Raw genomic sequence first — 20,614 nt, 5'->3', positions numbered from 1 at the left:
ATTGATATTGTATTATGTAAGTTGCTGTAATACATAAAACAATATTAATAATACTCCATATGTTTGTAAAAGTTTTTTTAAAAAAAGTGATCTGAATAGTATTTTTTAAGAAAATATCGTTTTTCTCTCATGATGAACAGTATTTTCTCCCAGCACAGCAGAAAGGAAATAGCGCGCGGACGGCCCATGATCTCTATTGTCCGTTCCGTTGCGGGCGGGCCGGCCCAGATATGAACCCCACGCGTTGCCAAATAAAGAAACTTGTACTGTGCTGGCCACAGCCCCAGTGATGACTGTTCCCAGCCTCCCCCTATTTATAGCCTCCTGCCCTCTTCCCTCTCTCTTCCTCGCCGCATTGACCTATTCACTTCCTCCATAATAACTAGTGCTACTAGGTCCCCCACGGCCGAGGAGGAATTAGAAAACAAAATTAAATCTCAAGTCTAGGGCGGAGATGAACGTTGCGGAGGAGGAGGTGAGCATGGAGAGGGAGGAGAAGGGCGGCAATGTTCGCGATGGCGAGGTGAGGACGACGGCGGCGGCGGCGGCAGCTGTGAGCCTGGAGACGCTGCGGAAGCGGATGGCGGACTTCGCGACGGAGCGGGACTGGGAGCAGTTCCACTCCCCTAGGAACCTCCTTCTCGCCCTGGTTCGGCTGCTCCACTCCTCTTCTCTACTCTATTCACTTGCGATATTCACGGCCAATTTCGGAGAACATCGCTCTAATTTCATTTGGCGACTTATATTAATTTGGGGTGTCGTGAGAGTTCTTCGTATCTGCTGCGCCGAGATATATATTTTTTTTCCACAAAAAAATGGCGATATGGGGTTTGTATAGGCGGTCCAGTTCTTGTCCAGAGAAACGAGAATGATTGGGTGCAGAAAAGCCTTGTCGTCCTTCAGTAATCAGTCTGTCCACCCGACCCGACCCCCGTAGCTGTCAGGTTCGCCACTTTTTGTTCTCTTTCTTTCAGTACTACTACCGCATTGCGACTTGCGAGGCTGATGGACAGAATCTGCGCTTCTGTCCTGTTGCCTGCAGTTGGCTTGGTCAAAATCTCACACGATGCGTGTGGTTTCGCTCGTGGGGAACACGGGGGAGAAAGAGGGTAGTACAAAGGGAAAGGCACTCAGGAACCCGTCTCTTCGAATAGTTCAAGATCGTAGGACTATGTAAGATGACATTTGTTATTTGATGAAAACACGGGTGATCAAATCAAATGCTACTACTGATATTGTCACAGGGAAGACTGTATTCGTAGTGGCTACAATGTGCATCTGTACGGTCCGAACAGCGAGGTGCAGTCCTTTTTGAAGGGAAAAGAGTGGGGTGCGGTCCTTTTTGAGGGGGGGAAGAGTGAGATGCTACATTGCTTCACATTCAATGCTGGCATGTATGGACCAATGGTCCAGAATGTTTCAAACCTTGTTGTGCACATGGGGATACTGTCTGTAGAAATAATTTGGTTCTATGACCTGGGATTTGCAGCTCCTGTTGTTTAAGGTGTGTTGCATCTGCCGAAATTATAGATGTTATATGTCTAATGGCTACTCATATTTCATTTATATGTTGTACATGGATATGTGAGGATGAATATGTTGTGTTCTTCGGTGGTAACTTTAAATCTAAGTTTCTTATTCTATGAAAATTGATTAGTGTAAACCTAACTACAATTTATTGTGCTGCGCCCCTCAAGTTGTTACACTTTAGTTCATCCATCTGGTGTACCTTCTGAAGTTGTTTGTTGGTTGACTTAAATGTTTCATGGTTTACAGTTGATTTGAAGAAAAACTATATCCTCTTATCTAATCTACATTGTTGAAATGTGTGCGCATGAGTATCTAAGCAATCCACCCAAAGCAGTAGGTTAGGTAGGAGAGATTGTTTTTTTCTTTTTTTTGTGAAAATTTTTAGTCTAATTACAGGAAAAATAAAAATTAAATGTATAGATTTCAGTTTGAACCTTTTGTTATGGAACATGTGCAGGATTTTCTCTAAACCTTCCAGTAGTAGTTTAGCACCTTATGTAAGGGAAATGGCCTATTGTAGTCAGCACTCGATTTTTAGTTTATTTGGAGAATATGAAATAAACCTGATCAAAACATACTCCTTCAGTGGACAAAGGGAGTAGTACAGATGCTTCTTCACATATATTGACCTAGAAACGTCATAACGCATCCACCACCCAGACCTCCAGAGACTGCAATAGGCTGTAAATCAGACAAAACAACAAATCTTTAAACCTGCCGTCCTGTGTATCCTCACTCCTCAGCGAAGATGCCAATACACATCCTGTTGCAATCGTTCTCTTTCTGATTTCTTTTCACTGTTAGATTATCCAAACCAATAGTTTCAGTGAGCTGAACTTAAGCAGGATCCCACTGGCTGCATCAGATGTTAATTGGTTTGAGAGCGAATTTCAGGTTGTGGTTAAAAAAATTCTCTCGTCTGTCCCACGCTAAAGCATAAGTCTAAGGCTCGGCCCCGGTCGCAGTCGTTCTCACATGGCCTTTGATGCCGCTGTTTATGGGTGGGATAGGGGTTCAGGGGTTTTCTCGACCTGTGTGAGAAGGTACTCTTCTTAATACAATACTCGGGGGCTATCTTACCCCCCGCAGGTCGAGTTTTTTCTTATTTCTTTTCACTGTTAGATTATCCAGATCAATAGTTTTAATGAGCTGGACTTAAGCAGGATCCCACTGGCTGCATCAGATGCTAATTGGTTTCTGCTACTTCTGTACTCTTTTTTTTGTTGCATCAGATGCCAATTGGTTTCTGCTACTTCTGTACTCTTTTTTTTTTGTTGCATCAGATGCCAATTGGTTTCTGCTATCTCTGTACTCTTTTTTTTTTGGTTGGGGACTAACAAAAAGTTATACAACACCCTTTCTTTCCAAGTGTTGTCCAGCTAGGAGATGCCCATAATGGGCAATGTGAAAGCTACTAACTAGCTCCTGTGTCTAGTATAATCTAATCGACACATGACACCCAGCAAAACCTTTCCATGTCCCTTATCGTGCATGTTTGCGCTTCTTTGTTATGCAGGTAGGGGAGGTGGGGGAGCTGTCTGAGATATTCCAATGGAAAGGGGAGGTGCCCAAGGGGCTGCCAGGCTGGGACGATGCCGAGAAGGAGCACTTGGGCGAGGAGCTCGCCGACGTGCTCCTCTATCTGGTGCGCCTGTCGGACATGTGCGGCGTCGACCTCGGCAAGGCTGCCCTGCGCAAGATGGAGATCAACGCCCGCAAATACCCAGTTGGACAGTGCAAGGGTTCATCCAAGAAGCACACTCACTACGGCTCCACTAACAATGTTGGCGACAGCGACAAAGCTAATGCCGCGAACAAGGAGCAGCATAGCTGTGGTGTCTAAAATGACTCGGAGCTCCTTGAATGGTAATTTGGATGGTCGGGCATGATCTAGGTTACGTGTGCTGATGAAACAGGGATGCTCTATTTTGGTGGGAAAGGGACAAGTTGCGTGGGTTCAAGTTCCCCTATATATTAGATGGCTAATGAACCAAGTGTTAACCACAAAGCTTCGTAGGCTGTAGCTCCCCTATGTCTAATGTGTACTGGGGCATTCTGATTCTGCTGGTTCAGTTATGCAGCTTCATATGATGCGAAAGCAAAGCTGACTATTGCAGTAGTACTAATGAGTACTGACAGTACTTTATGATGCAAAAGCTTTCTGACAGTGCAAAGTTGTCAGTGTAGTCTTTGAGCTGGTGTTGGACTGTCGGTGATTGGTGAATGTCATTGACGCTCTAGTCCTTATTTCAGTACAATGAACAAAGATTATTATGGGGCCTTTATGAACGTCATGGTAAGTGGACCCGAGTCCTGACTATGGACTAGGATTCTCGGGGAAATCTTTGTCTGTGCACAGCCCATCAAAGCTTGTCGTCGCGATGGTCTGCTGCTGCTCAGTGGATGCTGCTCCATGTACTAACTACGGACAGCTTGTGGGCATCTTTTTTGGTATGTTTCGAATGTTGCCAGCTTACCTTACTGTCACAGGCCCTAATATATACAAAATTCAGGAGCAATTTTCCCCCATTCAAATGGAAAAAAAATACTAAAAATACAAGAACGGGTCATGTTGAGATGAATTTCTTGTTCATTTGCCAGAATGTTGTGTAGATTTCTGGCCCTGTACAATGAGTGCATATCTATACTACTTATTAAGAATGTAAGAGTAGTATGTCGTTCTGCCCTCCCCGTGTTCTGCCCTTTCCCGTTCCGCGTGTAGAAAAAAAATTAAACTGTGGCTGCTCAGGGATCAAACCTTGGATCTATTGAGTAGAATGCCTAGTCTTCCACCCTCTAGCCAACATGACCCATGTTGAATTGTGTACAACTTCAACTAAGACTTTATTTGTGTTTAATCCGCCGTCCACTCTGTATGCTCACTGAATCTAGAAAAACATTTATAGCTTGGCCCCTGATCTTTCTGGAATTTGGGACGCAGTCCAGGAAATAAAGAAAATAGGGAAAATGAGTTTAGAAATTGATTTTTAGTTTAAAAATAATTGCAGAAACCCATTTAATTCATGGAAATTTCATATTAAATCCAAATGAGTTCATTCCAATTTCTATAATTCTATAATATTATTTTTTATCACATAATACCTCTGTTTTGTCATGAAAACAACAATAAAATTGATTTCCTAATTAATCCTATATCAAGTACATAGAAACTTTGGAAATTCGTAACTTCCCCATTTTAATTCTAAATTGAACCGTTCCAGTTGTGTTAGTCTCGTATGAATATTTACTACGCAGTAACAACATTGATTATACCATGTTTCATACTTTTATAATTAGATATTTATTTATCCTATGTTAATTGGGTTAATCTATGTCTATTGGATTAATTTATTTAATATATTAATATAGTATTCTAACTTTATGGTTATACGATGTTTGACCATTAGTCTTGCAAACACATACTTACCTTTTTATTTAAGCAAAAGCGTATGGTGGTACGTGTCCGATGACTAACGATGTACGAGGGAATTTCTTCCGGTATGTGTGAAACGTGCTCTTCAATAATGAGACCATGCAAATCGTGACATATATCAAAGTCTGCATGATACTGATGGTTGCAATGTAGTGGTGAAACAGATAGATTATAAATAACAAAATTTATGTATGGCCAGAATCACAAATTGATTATGAAACATTTTCTCATAACGGTATAACACATATTTTGTATATAAGTTATCGTAGTATAATGGTATTATATATTGCCGTTGCAACGCACGGGCATTCAGCTAGTATGATTTGAAGTGTAACATTTGAGACTTCATGGAGCCTGAATTATCTTATCCTGTACAGGCCGATGCATTTAAGATGTTAAGTCAAGAAGTTATCCGCATCAGTTATGCTATTTCTTTTAATTTAGAATACCCAAGAGAGCTAACTATCTTTGTATTAAAGAGAAACAAAAATAATTATTGTCGTGCAAAGAATTAAATGCCACAAGACCAACAAGGCCAGCCAAGGGGAACCCCCCACAAAAGCAGGGTAGGCACACATCATACATGCAGATCACAGGTAGTGACTGCAGTCTGCAGAGTGGTCTCAGTTCTCCCTCGCAAGTATTTGGCCATCGTATCATAGGATACTAGCATGCATAAATGGCCAAAATTTACATAATTGTTTCGTCAACCTACAGACTGCATAGTTGTTTCGTCCCTTAATTGGGTAACGTGTGGATATTCAAAATGTTTTGCCGTACTTTAATCTATATTAGACCTTGTGCAGTGGTCGTAGATAACAAATGTCATAAAGAAACAACATACTATTACCAAATTCGTTAAATTCCTAGCGTATTTGCCACTGCGACAATTGAAAAAAAAAGAGAGAGAATCGGACAAGATTGGTGTTGCAGTGCAATCTAAGGGACCATGCAATGAAACAAAACTATAGTTTCTTCAACATGTTACAAAATTGCGGCTTTTTATGTAACAAAAAAAGCTCGAATTCTTTTCTGTATGGAAAAGGCTTTGTTTGAATATTCAGGCTTCAGCAACTTACTCATCTTCATACCCATATGTAAAATTCATTCTACGAACAGTGCAAAAACATTATTTTGAGTGATAATATGAGTGAACTGTTGGACACGGTTTTAAGGGATGTTTGAATACATTAAAGATAGTAGTTAACTGCTAAAATTAGCTTAAAACATCTAAACAGTCTAGCTAATAGTTCAACTATTATATATTTTTAGCAAATTAGCTAATAGTTAGCTATTAGCAAACTTTTAGTTAACTAACTATTCGCTCTATTGCATTCGAACACCCCTCAATTAGGTCATGTTTAAGACAACTCTAGCTCTAAAAAAATGGTGAAGTTGATGAAACATGTTATTAGAGGCTACAGAAAATCATAAAGATAGAGTTGCAAGCCTTTACAAGATATTTAGTAAATCATTTTATCTATTATTTAGATTAAAAACATTTTAAAATTAGAGTTATCCTAAACACCCCTGAATGTGGCTTCTTCTTCAGCCCCTCTAACGAATCTACCATCAAGAGTGATAGTCCAAGCTGAAGCCGTACCAAACCAGCTCGTCGTGGAAATGTGTTATTATTGTTTCATGTCTTGGAGAGAAGCTAGCAACGGAGACAAGACGGGCCCAGTATTTCTTGGGACGACAATGAAGCGATGTGACGGCATTCGGGAGACAAAGATCCCCGGTGTGCTTATCCACTTATCTGCTGTGCTCTTGTCAGGGGGGACCTGATCATGGCGAGTCCTATCAGCTGGGATCTCATCCCCGATCTGCTCAGTTGTTTGCTGGGATTGGACAGCATTGGACGTTCCTCGTCCTGCCGACTAGCATTTATATGGACATATAAAACACTATTTTTATACTGTAAAGTGTATTGTTTACAAAATAAAGATTAAAATAGTAAGATAGAGGATGAGATAAAAGGATGCTAAAAATAGCCTTAAGCTAGGTTCAACGACTGTCCAGCCTGTTACCGTTGCGACATGGAAGGTCGATACCCAACGCTCTATCAATAGTTAGTTCGGTCCAGTGATAAATCTGTGTTTATCGATCAAACGAGTGGTGGGTCTATCGACCGGTCGGTCTAGTCGGTAGAACTAAACTGGATGAAGTGGATTAGTACCAACCTCCATCGGTGACCACCTCTTGTTGACTTGATAGATTCTGATTGGTTGATGCAATTTTAACCAATCTACCATATAAACAAAGGAGGTTGTTTATGATTCACACTCCTCACTCTCTAATTCACTTTCTTCTCTATTTGTAGCCTCCTACGCTCTACTAGTCTATTTCGATATGGATCTCTATACCGCTGACAATTGGCATAGATAATGACATAAAAATAGCTCATAAGTTGGCCATAAAAGGTTGATCAAGTAATTAAAATTAGATGATGAAGAAGACGCGAAAGTGATGGAAGAGAAAGATACCGATAAAAAATAATATTGTATTGGTTATTTTTATGAACTATGTAATTTTTAATTTTTATATTTTATTTCTTTTTTATAATTGTGTAATTTTTTTCTTAGTTATATACTTGATAAATTTTTATTTCCATAAAACACTATGTTTCTTTCAAATGAAAGACTATAAAAGAAATGTTGATATAACGCTAAGATGGTTGTAGGTTGACGATAAATATTTTATGCTAGAGTGTTGCATTAGATGATGTAGCGGTCGAAAGAGTTGACTTTATTAGAACAAGCCATAAAGCACGTTTGGAAATATAGTTTTTTCTATTTCTATGTTTTCTATAAAACTGAATACATTCATATGAATTTTACATAATTTCTACGTTCCAAACAAGCCCCTAATTTAAAAGGCATATTTGTTGTATGGCTTTCTAGGTTTGTAAAATAGTTTATCCGTCAAAACTGTACAGTGTACATCTCATTTTCCTGTAAATCAATTTTTTCTAAGTTTATCTAACTTTATAAACACTTTAATTAATGAGTAAAAGTGCATCAGTGGTCCCTAAACTTGTTCAGGTGTGTCAAGTCGGTCCCTAAATTCCCAGAATAGTCGATTAGGTCTCTAAACTTTGTTCCAATGTCACTAAAATAACACTGGAACAAAGTTTAGGGACTTAATCGACTATTTTGAAAGTTTAGGGACCGACACAACCGAATAAGTTTAGGGACCACCAGCGCACTTTACTCTTAATTAATTCATTTGTGGATCTGGATGGGGTAAAACATGTGGTTCTGGATATCGAAGTGTTTTGATTCCACACCACTTTAATTAATTCATATAGCCACTTTCCCTTCGACAAATTGAAAAGTGATCTTATGATTCCTAATAGAATGGTGTCATTTGCCCTTTCGACTAACATGTTCGACTCCAGATGCCTGACAGATGTGAAGTATATATTTGTACCAACTTAATTGCAAAAACGTATGAATGTTTCAGAATCAAACTAAGTTCTATTGTCGACAGTTAATGACTTCGGCGCTCCGAAGTGACAAATAATGTTTGCCAATAATTTTTTTGAATTGTAGCCGAAGTTAGTGGCCAAGGGTTTAGCTTCAATTCACTTGGAGAAGTATTCCACTGCTACTACAACATACTTCAAATTTCCTTACACTAGTGGTAGTGGACCAACTAGGTCCATTCCCCATCTTTGCAACGACCATGTTGATTGGATTAATTGAGTTAGTGACGAAGGTTGTTTCTAGTCTCTTCACATCTTTGGTAATTACCGCACTTCTGGACCAATTATGTTGCATCTGTAGCTACCTTCGGCCAATAAAACCCTTACCAAAATACCTCTCCCAATAGCGCTCTGGATCCAATATGTGCTCCACATAACCTAGAATGAGTGTCCTTTATCAGCTCTTGTCCTTTGGTCCTTAAAAGTTATTTGAGAAGGGGTGAACAGACACCCTCCTTAAACAACTCCTCTTCTATGATTATGTACGGTCTTGTCCTGGCTTGCATCCCCTTTACATAAACTTCATCGTTTGAAGGATGATTGCCTTGAAGAAAGATTATAATTTCTATTCTCCAATATTCGTTGTGTGTCAGAGAGATTGCCAACACAACTCTTTCTATGAGATCAACTAAAGGTGATCTGAGACTTCGAAGAAGACTTTGGGAGGAAGGGGTAGCCCTTGGGCTACTAACTTAGCTAGTTGAGAGCACCTAGAGGGGGGGGGGGTGAATAGGTGATCCTATAAATCTTGAAAACTTAAGCCACAAAAACTTGGTTAAGCGTTAGCACAGTAAATGCCAAGTGGCTAGAGAGGAATCTCAACAAAACACAATAACCACAAGAAAACAATCACAGAGATGGCACGGTGGTTATCCCGTGGTTCGGCCAAGACCAACGCTTGCCTACTCCACGTTGTGGCGTCCCAACGGACGAGGGTTGCAATCAACCCCTCTCAAGCGGTCCAAAGACCCGCTTGAATACCACTGTGTTTTGCTTGCTTTTTCTCAATCCCGTTTGCGAGGAATCTCCACAACTTGGAGCCTCTCGCCCTTACACTTGAAATTCACAAAGAACACGGAGCAAGGGAGGGATTAGCAACGCACACAAGACACAAGAATCAGAGTGTCAACACGCACACAAGTCGCAACAAGAGCTCGCAACACAACTCAATGAGTTCACAACTCCACTAGAGCTCTATATGCTATCACAATGAAACGAATGCGCGAGATCGATGTCTTGGTGCTTAGGAATGTTGTAGGAATGCTTGGTTTTCTCCTCCATGCGCCTAGGGGTCCCTTTTATAGCCCCAAGGCAGCTAGGAGCCGTTGAGAGCAATCAAGGAAGGCTGATCTTGCCTTCTGTCGACTGGCGCACCGGACAGTCCGGTGCACACCGGACACTGTCCGGTGCCCGATTTCTTTCCTTAAATGGCGAAGCCGACCGTTGGTAGACTTGGAGCCGTTGGCGCACCGGACATGTCCGGTGCACACCGGACAGTCCGGTGCCCCCTTCTAGCCGTTGGCTCAGCCACGTGTCCCGCGCAGATCGCGCGGCCGACCGTTGGCCCGGCCGACCGTTGGCTCACCGGACAGTCCGGTGCACACCGGACAGTCTGGTGAATTATAGCCGTACGTCGCCGGTGAATTCCCGAGAGCGGCCCCTTCGCTCGAGCCAGCCTGGCGCACCGGACACTGTCCGGTGCACCACCGGACAGTCCAGTGCTCCCAGACTCAACAGATTCTTGGCTGCTCGAGCCAAGACATTTTCAATTGGATTTTTCCTGTTTCCAGCACTTAGACACAATACATTAGTCCATAAAACAATGTACTAAAGGTGTGTTTGGTTTGACTTTTGGCTTTTGGCTTTTGCCCCCTAAAAGCCAAAAGCCAACCAAAGGGTTAGATCTAGGAAGCAGCTTTTTCTAAAAGCTGGCTTTCTCACAGTGCAAATCTGAAAGCACCCCTGAACCTGCTTTTAGTGGCTTTTCGAATGGAACTGTGAAAACATATATCGAAGAACTTTTAACGACTTTTAGTGGTTTCCACCAAACAGTTTTTAGCTTTTTAACGGCTTACAGCCTACAGCAGCTTTTTCCACAGCTCACAGCCCACAGCAACTTTTTTCACAGCCACAGCCCAACCAAACAGACCCTAAGTCTGAGAAACATACCTTTATCCTTGATTTGTACATTGTCCACCTTTTTACACTTAGGCACTTGTGTTGGACACTAAATCACCAAAATACTTAGAAATGGCCCAAGGGCACATTTCCCTTTCAATCTCCCCCCTTTTGGTGATTTATGCCAACACAACATAAAGCAAGTAGAACAAGTACAAAATCAATTCAAATAAGAACTCAAATTGTTTTGATTCGAATTTGACATATATGGATCACTCTTTGCCACCACTTGGTTTGTTTTTGCAAATCAAATTCAAATTTCTATCTCTAAGTCAAACACACATGTTAAGACATAAAGAGAGTCATTCTAAGAGAAATTGATTCAAGATTTCAACAAAACTCCCCCTTTTTCCCATAATCAATACTTCTCCCCACAAGAAGCCAACTTTTGACAATAGAGACAATAAAAGAGTTTTGACAAACCAAAAACTCTATTCTACTATTCTCAAGTGGTAGCTGATCCATTTATCGCTTTGGCCTATATTCTCTCCCCCTTTGGCATCAAGCACCAAAACGGGATCAATCTTGGCCCTTTAACCCCATTGCCTCACCAAGATCTTCAATTAAGAGCAAATAGGCAATAAGAGTTTAAAGATGAACTTGGAAAAGTTACTCTTTTCATCGGAGTGCAGTGGAAGTCTTGCATGGTCCAAGTCCACCTTTTCCCTTTCAATTCTCCTTCGAGACTAAATCAAGCAAACTCAAGCATATGGTTAGTGAAAGGGAAATGTGCCCTTGGGCCATTTCTAAGTATTTTGGTGATTGAGTGTCAACACAAGTGCTTAAATGTGAATCAATACCCATGGATGAACAAAGTGCAAATCTAGAGCAAAGGTATGTTTCTAAGTTTTAGTACATTGGTTTTGTGTACTAATATACTTGTCTAAGTATTAGAAACAGGAAGAAGAAGAAGAGAAGAAAGTTGGCTGTGTACAGCCAACAGGCTGGTTCGGTCTGGGGCACCGGACTGTCCGGTGGTGCACCGGACAGTGTCCGGTGGTGCACCGGACAGTGTCCGGTGCGCCAGGCTATCTCGGCCGAAGAGGCCGCTCTCGGGAATTTGCTGACGGCGTACGGCTAAAATTCACCGGACTGTCCGGTGTGCACCGGACTGTCCGGTGAGCCAACGGTCGGCCAGGACCAACGGTCGGCCGCGCGATCAGCGCAGGACACGTGGCCGAGCCAACGGTCGGAAGGGGGCACCGGACTGTCCGGTGTGCACCGGACATGTCCGGTGCGCCAACGGCTCCCGCATCTGCAACGGTCGGCTTCGCCATTTAAGGAAAGGAATCGGGCACCGGACACTGTCCGGTGTGCACCGGACTGTCCGGTGCGCCCGACGACAGAAGGCAAAGATGGCCTTCCAGATTTGTTCTCAACGGCTCCTAGCTGCCTTGGGGCTATAAAAGGGACCCCTAGGCGCATGGAGGACAACACCAAGCAACTCTTGAGCATTCTTGATCATCCACACTCAGTCTTTGCGCATCCGTTTGTGATTCTAAGTGATTCGAGCTCTGTTCTTGTGAGAAACTGTGAGATAGTCTTTGAGCTCGAATCTTGGCCGTGTGTGTGCGCGTTTCGCTGTGGATTTGTGTGTGTTGCTTCCCTCCCTTACTCCGTGCTTCTTTGTGAATCTTAAGTGTAAGGGCGAGAGACTCCAATTTGTGGAGATTCCTCGCAAGTGGGATAAAGATAAGCAAGGCAAAATACTGTGGTATTCAAGTGGGTCTTTGGACCGCTTGAGAGGGGTTGATTGCAACCCTCGTCCGTTGGGACGCCACAACGTGGAGTAGGCAAGTTTTGTACTTGGCCGAACCACGGGATAAATCACCGTGTCTCCTCTGTGTTGAATTCTCTGTGATTGTCGTATTGTGCAAGATCTTCTCTTTAGCCACTTGGCAATTATTGTGCTAACCTCTAACAAGTTGTTGTGGCTATAAGTTAAGTTTTTACAGGATCACCTATTCACCCCCCCCCTCTAGGTGCTCTCAATTGGTATCGGAGCCGTTCTCTTCACAAAGGGACTTACCGCCCGAAGAGATGGATCCTAAGGGGAAGGGAATCGTGATCAACGATAAAGAGAAGGAATCCTTCGTCAACGAGCCGAAGGACGACAAGCCTACCGACTCCGGCTCGGGGCATAGACGGAAGGAAGGGAAGAAGAAGAAGACAAGGCGCATAAAGGAGATCATCTACTACGACGATAGTGATGAGTCTACTTCTTCCCAAAAGGATGATGACAACGACTACAAAAAGACGGTCAATTCGAACTTTTCATTTGATTATTCTCGTATTCAACATAGTTTGAATTCGCATTTGCTTTCCATTCCTCTTGGCAAACCTTCACACTTCGATGGGGAGGACTACGGATTTTGGAGTCACAAAATGCGTAGTCACTTATTCTCTCTCCATCCAAGCATATGGGAGATTGTGGAGAATGGAATGAAATTTGATAGCTCGGATAGCCCTATGCTTATAAATGAACAAATTCATAGAAATGCACAAGCTACTACTGTTCTCTTAGCGTCTTTGTGCAGGGAAGAGTACAATAAGGTGAGTGGCTTGGACAATGCCAAGCAGATATGGGACACCCTCAAGATCTCTCACGAGGGGAACGACATCACCATGCTCACCAAGATGGAGTTGGTGGAGGGCGAGCTTGGACGATTCGCCATGATAAGGGGAGAGGAGCCAACTCAAACTTACAACCGGCTCAAGACTCTTATCAACAAAATAAGGAGCTACGGAAGCACACGTTGGACGGATCACGACGTCGTCCGCCTAATGCTCAGGTCCTTTACCGTTCTTGATCCTCATCTCGTGAACAATATTCGTGAGAATCCCAGGTACACGATGATGACGCCCGAGGAAGTACTTGGAAAATTCGTGAGCGGGCGGATGATGATCAAGGAGGCAAGATACGTCGACGACGCGTTGAACGGTCCACTCCATGAGCCTCAACCCATTGCTCTAAAGGCAACGAGGAGCAAGGAGTCGCTACCTAGCAAGGTGGCGCAAGTTGAGGCGGCCGGGCTCAATGATGAAGAGATGGCTCTCATCATCAAGAGATTCAAGACGGCGCTAAAAGGTCGAAAGGGACAGCCAAGCAAGGCCAAGACCAAGGGAAAGCGATCATGCTTCAAATGCGGTAAGCTTGGTCATTTTATTGCTAACTGTCCCGAAAATGATAGTGACCAGGAGCAAGGGAAAAATGGGAAGAGAGAGAACAAGAAGGTTTACAAGAAGGCCAAAGGCGAAGCACACCTTGAAAAGGAGTGGGATTCGGATTGCTCTTCGTCCGACTCCGACGACGAAGGACTCGCCGCCACTGCCTTCAACAAATCGGCTCTCTTCCCCAACGAGCATCACACTTGCCTCATGGCAAGGGAAAAGAAGGTAATCACTCGTAATGCTAATACTTATGATTCTTCTAGTGATGATGAATCTAGTGAGGATGAAATTGATTACTCTAGTTTATTCAAGGGATTGGATAGAACTAAGATAGCTAAGATTAATGAGTTGATCGATGCCTTAAATGAAAAGGATAGAACCTCAGAGAAACAAGAAGACCTCTTATATGAAGAACATGATAAATTTGTTAGTGCACAAAATTCACTTGCTCTAGAAGTTAAAAGAAATGGAATACTTTCTTGTGAACTTTCTACTTGTAATGAAACCATTTCTTCTTTAAAAGGTGAAATTAACGATTTAACTGCTAAACTAGAAGTAGCAAGTAACTCGTATGTTGAAAATATTACAATTTGCACTAGGTGTAAGGATTTTGATGTTAATGCTTGTAGTGAACACTTAGTTTCAATTTCAAAACTAAATGATGAAGTGGCTAGTCTTAATGCTCAACTTAAGACTAGCAAGAGTGAAGTTGATAAAATAAAATTTGCAAGGGATGCCTACACAGTGGGTAGACACCCCTCAATTAAGGATGGTCTTGGCTTCAAGAGAGAAGCCAAGAACTTAACAAGCCATAAGACTCCTATCTCCACCAAGGAGAAAGGGAAGGCTCCTATGGCTAATAGTGTTAAGAAGGATCATGCTTTCATGTACTATGATAGGAGATACTCTAGAAATGCTTTTAGAAGTAATGATGTTTTTGATTCACATGCGTATGACTCTTATGCTATGACTGCTTCTAGTTCTCATGTTATGCATGGTAGAAATGTGTTTAGAAGAAATGTTGTTCACCAAATGCCTAGGAGAAATGTAGTTCATAATGCTCCTAGGAAAGTAGTGAATGAACCTTCCGAAATTTATTGTGCTCTAAATGCTTCCTTTGCTATTTGTAGAAAGGATAAGAAAATTGTTGCTAGAAAGTTAGGGGAAAGATGCAAGGGAGATAAAACTTGCATTTGGGTTCCTAAGAATATTTGTGCTAACCTTGTAGGACCCAACATGAGTTGGGTACCTAAGTCCCAAGCCTAAATTTGCCTTGCAGGTTTATGCATCCGGGGGTTCAAGCTGGATTATTGATAGCGGATGCACAAACCATATGACGGGGGAGAAGAAGATGTTCACCTCCTACGTCAAGAATAAGGATTCCCAAGATTCAATTATATTCGGTGATGGGAATCAAGGCAAGGTAAAAGGGTTAGGTAAAATTGCGATTTCTAATGAGCATTCTATCTCTAATGTATTTTTAGTAGAGAGTCTTGGATATAATTTGCTATCTGTTAGTCAATTATGTCATATGGGGTATAACTGTCTATTTACAAATGTAGATGTGTCTGTCTTTAGAAGAAGTGATGGTTCACTAGCTTTTAAGGGTGTATTAGACGGCAAACTTTATTTAGTTGATTTTGCAAAAGAAGAGGCCGGTCTAGATGCATGCTTAATAGCTAAGACTAGCATGGGCTGGCTGTGGCATCGCCGCTTAGCACATGTGGGGATGAAGAACCTTCACAAGCTTCTAAAGGGAGAACACGTGATAGGTTTGACTAACGTGCATTTCGAAAAAGATAGACCTTGTGCAGCTTGTCAAGCAGGTAAACAAGTGGGAGGAGCGCATCACAGCAAGAACGTGATGACCACTTCAAGACCCCTGGAGCTGCTGCATATGGACCTCTTCGGACCTGTCGCCTATCTGAGCATAGGAGGGAGTAAGTATGGTTTAGTTATTGTTGATGATTTTTCCCGCTTCACTTGGGTGTTCTTTTTGCAGGATAAGTCTGAAACCCAAGTGACCCTCAAGCGCTTCCTCAGGAGAGCTCAAAATGAGTTTGAGCTCAAGGTGAAGAAGATAAGGAGCGACAACGGGTCCGAATTCAAGAACCTTCAAGTGGAGGAATTCCTTGAAGAGGAAGGGATCAAGCACGAGTTCTCCGCTCCCTACACACCACAGCAAAATGGTGTGGTAGAGAGGAAGAACAGGACGCTAATCGATATGGCGAGGACAATGCTTGGAGAATTCAAGACCCCCGAGTGTTTCTGGTCGGAAGCCGTGAACACGGCTTGCCACGCCATCAACAGGGTCTACCTCCATCGCCTCCTCAAGAAGACTTCGTATGAGCTTCTAACCGGTAACAAACCCAATGTATCTTACTTTCGTGTATTTGGGAGCAAGTGCTACATTCTAGTGAAGAAAGGTAGAAATTCTAAGTTTGCTCCCAAAGCTGTAGAAGGGTTTTTGTTAGGTTATGACTCAAATACAAAGGCGTATAGAGTCTTCAACAAATCATCGGGTTTGGTTGAAGTCTCTAGCGACGTTGTATTTGATGAGACTAATGGCTCTCCAAGAGAGCAAGTTGTTGATTGTGATGATGTAGATGAAGAAGATGTTCCGACGGCCGCTATACGGACCATGGCGATTGGAGAAGTACGGCCACAGGAACAAGATGAACGAGATCAACCTTCTTCCTCAACTATGGTGCATCCCCCAACCGAAGATGACGAACAGGTACCTCAAGTGGAGGCGCTTGATCAAGGGGGAGCACAAGATGATCAAGTGATGGAGGAAGAAGCGCAACCGGCACCTCCAACCCAAGTTCGAGCGATGATTCAAAGGGATCATCCCGTCGATCAAATTCTGGGTGACATTAGCAAGGGAGTAACTACTCGATCTCGATTAGTTAATTTTTGTGAGCATTACTCCTTTGTCTCTTCTACTGAGCCTTTCAGGGTAGAGGAGGCCTTGCTAGATCCGGATTGGGTATTGGCCATGCAGGAGGAGCTCAACAACTTCAAGCGCAATGAAGTTTGGACACTGGTGCCTCGTCCGAAGCAAAATGTTGTGGGAACCAAGTGGGTGTTCCGCAACAAACAGGACGAGCACGGGGTGGTGACGAGGAACAAGGCTCGACTTGTGGCAAAAGGTTATGCCCAAGTCGCAGGTTTGGATTTTGAGGAGACTTTCGCTCCTGTAGCTAGGCTAGAGTCCATTCGTATCTTGCTAGCATATGCCGCTCACCATTCTTTCAGGTTGTACCAAATGGATGTGAAGAGCGCTTTCCTCAACGGGCCAATCAAGGAGGAAGTGTACGTGGAGCAACCCCCTGGCTTCGAGGATGAACGGTACCCCGACCACGTGTGTAAGCTCTCTAAGGCGCTCTATGGACTTAAGCAAGCCCCAAGAGCATGGTATGAATGCCTTAGAGACTTTTTAATTGCTAATGCTTTCAAGGTTGGGAAAGCCGATCCAACTCTTTTTACAAAGACATGTGATGGTGATTTGTTTGTATGCCAAATTTATGTCGATGACATAATATTTGGTTCTACTAACCAAAAGTCTTGTGAAGAGTTTAGCAGGGTGATGACACAGAAATTCGAGATGTCGATGATGGGCGAGTTGAACTACTTCCTTGGGTTCCAAGTGAAGCAACTCAAGGACGGCACCTTCATCTCCCAAACAAAGTACACGCAAGATCTGCTAAAGCGGTTTGGGATGAAGGACGCCAAGCCCGCAAAGACTCCGATGGGGACCGACGGACACACCGACCTCAACAAAGGAGGTAAGTCCGTTGATCAAAAAGCATACCGGTCAATGATAGGTTCTTTGCTTTACTTATGTGCTAGTAGACCGGATATTATGCTTAGCGTATGCATGTGTGCTAGATTTCAATCCGAACCTAAGGAGTGTCACTTAGTGGCGGTGAAGCGAATTCTTAGATATTTGGTTGCTACGCCTTGCTTCGGGCTCTGGTATCCAAAGGGGTCTACCTTTGACTTAGTTGGATACTCAGACTCCGACTATGCTGGATGTAAGGTCGATAGGAAGAGTACATCGGGGACGTGCCAATTCTTAGGAAGGTCCCTGGTGTCATGGAACTCTAAGAAACAAACATCCGTTGCCCTATCCACCGCTGAGGCCGAGTACGTTGCCGCAGGTCAGTGTTGCGCGCAACTACTTTGGATGAGGCAAACCCTTCGGGACTTTGGCTACAATCTGAGCAAAGTCCCACTCCTATGTGACAATGAGAGTGCTATCCGCATGGCGGAGAATCCTGTTGAGCACAGCCGCACAAAGCACATAGACATCCGGCATCACTTTTTGAGAGACCACCAGCAAAAGGGAGATATCGAAGTGTTTCATGTTAGCACCGAGAACCAGCTAGCCGATATCTTCACTAAGCCTCTAGATGAGAAGACCTTTTGCAGGTTGCGTAGTGAGCTAAATGTCATAGATTCGCGGAACCTGGATTGAATTGTAGCATACATGTACTTATGCTTTTGATCATGTTCCTTTTTGCATTTTGTTGCTTATTATGGTGCTCAAGTTGTACAAACACTCCCTGGACCTCACAAGTCCGTTGCAAAGTGATGCACATGTTTAGGGGGAGATGTGTTACAACTTGACCCTTTGAGACTAACCATGTGCTTGAGTTTGATAATTTAGTCTCGAAGGAGGATTGAAAGGGAAAAGGTGGACTTGGACCATGAAAGACTTCCACTGCACTCCGATGAGAGGGTAACTAATTCCAAGTTCATCTCATGAAATCTTATTGCCATTTGCTCTTAATTGAAGACTTTGGTGAGGCAATGGGGTTAAAAGGCCAAGATTGATCCCGTTTTGGTGCTTCATGCCAAAGGGGGAGAAAATAAAGGCCAAAGTGATAAATGGATCAGCTACCACTTGAGAGATTTTGAAAATAGTAGAATAGAGTTTTTGTTGTGTCAAAAGGCTTTTATTATCTTGTATTGTCTCTATTGTCAAAAGTTGGCTTCTTGTGGGGAGAAGTGTTGATTATGGGAAATAGGGGGAGTTTTTGAAATCTTTGATCAATCTCTTTTGGAATGACTCTCTTTATGCCTCAACATGTGTGTTTGACATAGAAATATAGATTTGAGTTTGATTTGCAAAAACAAACCAAGTGGTGGCAAAGGATGATCCATATATGCCAAAATTGAATCAAAACCAATTTGAGTTTTTATTTGAAGTGATTTTGCACTTGTTCTAGTTGCTTTATGTTGTGTTGGCATAAATCACCAAAAAGGGGGAGATTGAAAGGGAAATGTGCCCTTGGGCCATTTCTAAGTATTTTGGTGATTGAGTGTCAACACAAGTGCTTAAATGTGAATCAATACCCATGGATGAACAAAGTGCAAATCTAGAGCAAAGGTATGTTTCTAAGTTTTAGTACATTGGTTTTGTGTACTAATATACTTGTCTAAGTATTAGAAACAGGAAGAAGAAGAAGAGAAGAAAGTTGGCTGTGTACAGCCAACAGGCTGGTTCGGTCTGGGGCACCGGACTGTCCGGTGGTGCACCGGACAGTGTCCGGTGGTGCACCGGACAGTGTCCGGTGCGCCAGGCTATCTCGGCCGAAGAGGCCGCTCTCGGGAATTTGCTGACGGCGTACGGCTAAAATTCACCGGACTGTCCGGTGTGCACCGGACTGTCCGGTGAGCCAACGGTCGGCCAGGACCAACGGTCGGCCGTGCGATCAGCGCAGGACACGTGGCCGAGCCAACGGTCGGAAGGGGGCACCGGACTGTCCGGTGTGCACCGGACATGTCCGGTGCGCCAACGGCTCCCGCATCTGCAACGGTCGGCTTCGCCATTTAAGGAAAGGAATCGGGCACCGGACACTGTCCGGTGCGCCCGACGACAGAAGGCAAAGATGGCCTTCCAGATTTGTTCTCAACGGCTCCTAGCTGCCTTGGGGCTATAAAAGGGACCCCTAGGCGCATGGAGGACAACACCAAGCAACTCTTGAGCATTCTTGATCATCCACACTCAGTCTTTGCGCATCCGTTTGTGATTCTAAGTGATTCGAGCTCTGTTCTTGTGAGAAACTGTGAGATAGTCTTTGAGCTCGAATCTTGGCCGTGTGTGTGCGCGTTTCGCTGTGGATTTGTGTGTGTTGCTTCCCTCCCTTACTCCGTGCTTCTTTGTGAATCTTAAGTGTAAGGGCGAGAGACTCCAATTTGTGGAGATTCCTCGCAAGTGGGATAAAGATAAGCAAGGCAAAATACTGTGGTATTCAAGTGGGTCTTTGGACCGCTTGAGAGGGGTTGATTGCAACCCTCGTCCGTTGGGACGCCACAACGTGGAGTAGGCAAGTTTTGTACTTGGCCGAACCACGGGATAAATCACCGTGTCTCCTCTGTGTTGAATTCTCTGTGATTGTCGTATTGTGCAAGATCTTCTCTTTAGCCACTTGGCAATTATTGTGCTAACCTCTAACAAGTTGTTGTGGCTATAAGTTAAGTTTTTACAGGATCACCTATTCACCCCCCCCTCTAGGTGCTCTCAGTTAGTCTCAAAGGGTCAAGTTGTAACACATCTCCCCCTAAATATGTGCATTACTGGCACAAGGACTTGTGAGGTCTGGGAAGTGCTTGTACAACTTGAGCACCATAATAAGCAACACAATGCAGAATGAACATGATCAAAGGCATAAACACATGTATGCTACAATTCAATCCAAGTTCCGCGAATCTAAGACATTTAGCTCACTACGCAGCCTGCAAAAGGTCTTCTCATCTAGAGGCTTGGTAAAGATATCAGCTAGCTGGTTCTCGGTGCTAACATGAAA

At 43.3% G+C, this 20,614-nt stretch overlaps 1 protein-coding gene across 1 annotated transcript; it reads left to right on the top strand.

The window, feature by feature from the left end:
• Positions 1-341: 341 nt before the first annotated feature.
• LOC100282064 (RS21-C6 protein) lies at positions 342-3,855 on the top strand. Its single transcript, NM_001154977.2, has 2 exons — positions 342-649; positions 3,047-3,855. The coding sequence occupies exons 1-2, from the start codon at positions 455-457 to the stop codon at positions 3,371-3,373; spliced, it is 522 nt and encodes a 173-aa protein (NP_001148449.1). The 5' UTR covers positions 342-454; the 3' UTR covers positions 3,374-3,855.
• Positions 3,856-20,614: the final 16,759 nt, after the last annotated feature.

Source organism: Zea mays, chromosome 5 (genome assembly GCF_902167145.1).
Source record: "Zea mays cultivar B73 chromosome 5, Zm-B73-REFERENCE-NAM-5.0, whole genome shotgun sequence".
In the NCBI taxonomy this organism is placed as follows: Eukaryota; Viridiplantae; Streptophyta; class Magnoliopsida; order Poales; family Poaceae; genus Zea; species Zea mays.
This window is presented reverse-complemented; position numbering and strand designations above follow the sequence as displayed.